This window comes from Sinocyclocheilus rhinocerous, unplaced genomic scaffold, assembly GCF_001515625.1.
Source record: "Sinocyclocheilus rhinocerous isolate Xijiao unplaced genomic scaffold, SAMN03320098_v1.1 scaffold625, whole genome shotgun sequence".
Taxonomy (NCBI): domain Eukaryota; kingdom Metazoa; phylum Chordata; class Actinopteri; order Cypriniformes; family Cyprinidae; genus Sinocyclocheilus; species Sinocyclocheilus rhinocerous.
Genome location: NW_015646350.1, coordinates 140806 through 143340, shown reverse-complemented (window position 1 = coordinate 143340; position 2535 = coordinate 140806). Strand labels below are relative to the sequence as shown.

The 2535-nt window shown below is 36.4% G+C and overlaps 1 protein-coding gene across 1 annotated transcript in view; it reads left to right on the top strand.

Annotated features, from left to right (window-relative positions):
* Window positions 1-2535, top strand: part of LOC107707366 (synaptotagmin-2-like) — a 53278-nt gene that overhangs the window by 32897 nt on the left and 17846 nt on the right. The window contains exon 2 of the mRNA XM_016511354.1: window positions 812-1033. Within this exon, the coding sequence (XP_016366840.1) occupies window positions 838-1033 (196 nt within the window). The 5' untranslated portion in view covers window positions 812-837. The remainder of the gene's footprint in view (window positions 1-811; window positions 1034-2535) is intronic.

Genomic DNA, 2535 nt, shown 5'->3' with positions numbered 1-2535 from the left:
ATTTTGTTTTTTTTTTTTTTTTTTTTGTATTCTATAACTTCACAAGCTGAACCATGCAGTCTGTTTTTTTTTTTATATATAAAATAGTAACATTTTAAAGTGGATTTTCATCATTAAACTGAGAAACAAATTAACTTCTGCTTGTGTGTGGAAAAAGTCTGAGAACGTCAGATATTTTCATTTAGATTTGCAAATTAAAAAATTTGTTTATTTGTTAGTAAGTCAATACTTGCTGTTTCATTATTGGGCAACAAATGACAAAAAATACAATATTTTTTTTCTTCTTATATTTTAATATGGCTGTACAGAAACATTTCAGTTCTTAGCAATTCTTAGCAAACCACAATTCAAGTCATTAATTTACATATTTCTTTAAAATATTAGACAGTCTATTTACAAAAATCCTCTAAAGTCCTCTAAAGTCAAAATGGGCATTTTGGGGTGAATAAAACATAAGTGGTCATTTTTTCATGTTTAAAATAAAGGGAGCTTTTTACTTCCTACACTAATTTAATTTAATTTAATATTTAACTATTTTTATGTTCATTTATTCAATCCTGCCATACTCTATTACTGATGAAATCCCACTTACTGACAAGTTGCGCATCACCTTTCACATTATTGGCTACATTTTAATAATCAAGAGATCAGACAGTGTGTCACATTATGTCTATGTCAGCAACATTTGCATGTTTGATGGAGCGAGTAAGTCGTTTCATTCAGTTCCCATCAAAGAGAATGAGATTCAGAGATTCAGGAGCATCTCATCTCATCACACTCATGTCATCTTGACTCTCTTTTTCCCCATCAGGGTTTCTGTTGGCGTAGCCGTTAAGCATGAAGTGGAATTTGCTCAAGAAGAAGCCTGCGGCCATGGTGGGCCCCGAGCCCACGGGTGCCAGTGCCCTGACCATGGCCCCTGCTGTTTCCACACCTGTAGACAACTCCACCGAGCATCAGGGCCCAGTCAGCAAGAATGATGTCTTTGGTGACATCAAAAACAAGTTCCTCAATGAGATGGATAAGCTTCCATGTGAGTATTTGACTATATGTGTGATATTGTGTGATATTTCATAATCCCTGACCAGAGACCAACATGTAACTCAAGGTCCAAACTCATCTCAGAGCTTCAGACTCTGCTGTTGTTTTTAGTGTACTGGTTATCATTTAGTTAAGCCATTAGTCGAATTATCACACGTTTATATTAAAAAAGCTATGAATGTGTTAAAAAATAGCAAGGAGATATTTAAATTATTTATTAATAAACTAGTGTTTTCTGAGTCTGTGTCGGCTGCAGAGATGAAGTTGCCGATGCTGACTGACTCGCCATCTCCACAGTACAGTGACTTGCATTCAGAGAGAAATGCACCTTTCATACAGATTACATAACCAGAGTATTTCTTTTCGATTTCAATTGGTTCATTTAAAAGTAGACATTTCAAGATTTCTACAGATATATTTCTCATGTCTGTGAGGTAAACAGTCTATCAGCTGAGTTTCGATTCATTTTTGTGCTGCGCTCCAGTTCATGGAGATCGAGACGGCAGAAAGCGCGTCCGGTTTGTTTTCTTTATTTTACAAAAGCACAACGTTTTCTTGATATTGTGAGAGCACACAAATAAAAGTAGAGCCGCCTTCGAATGATGTATTACTCGTATCTGCATGAGCAAAAATTACGGCGTATTTTAAGTTGTTTCACCTGAATTTTAGGAAAACATGCCAGTAATCGCGCCGGCGCCTCCATGTCTTGCAGTAACGCGCTAACAGCTTCCACACTCCACACAAACACTTGGATACGTGCCTCACAGCGCACATTTATCTAGGTTAACGTTAGAGCCAGCGGCCGTGTAAAGTTGCTACTGCATGTTTCAATTTCAAATGATAAGCCAGATATAAGATTGATAAATGATAGGCAATGAATTTTATACTGTGGGCTAATTACCAGGGGCGTCTTTTAGTGGGGCTTCAGCTTCGGCTCCTCCCCGTCTTTAAGCGTTCTCTGATAGCACACGTACATCACGAAGACGTCTATTTGACGTCTGCAAGACATATTTTTTTAGAGTGTTTGCTCATCTGCAATACATCTACTGTATAGGACGTTTTCTATCAGATGTCAAATAGACATTTAGAAGATGTCTTTAAGATGTTTATTATTTAGAATGTATGTAAAATTGAGCTATACTTTTGCTATCTGGGTTATTCAGCATGTTCTTCAGTCAGCAGCAGCACAGCGATAGCATAGGAAGCAGAGGACAAGGTGTGTGCATTTATCGACTGATTATGATTATTCTTTGTCATAAATGCAGTTTACATAATGTGCTGCGGGAGCAATACAAAACGGTTTTACATCCACTGTAAAGTTTTTGCTGCATTCACCCTTTATCACTCCAACATTGTTTTCCTCCAGCGAATATGGAACATGAAGACAAACTTATTTTGAAAATGTAAATTTTAAATTAAAGCATATTTTGTGGATGTGATTAGATTAGATTAACATCATGCACAGAAATTATTAGAGACTGTAAGGTCTGTTTT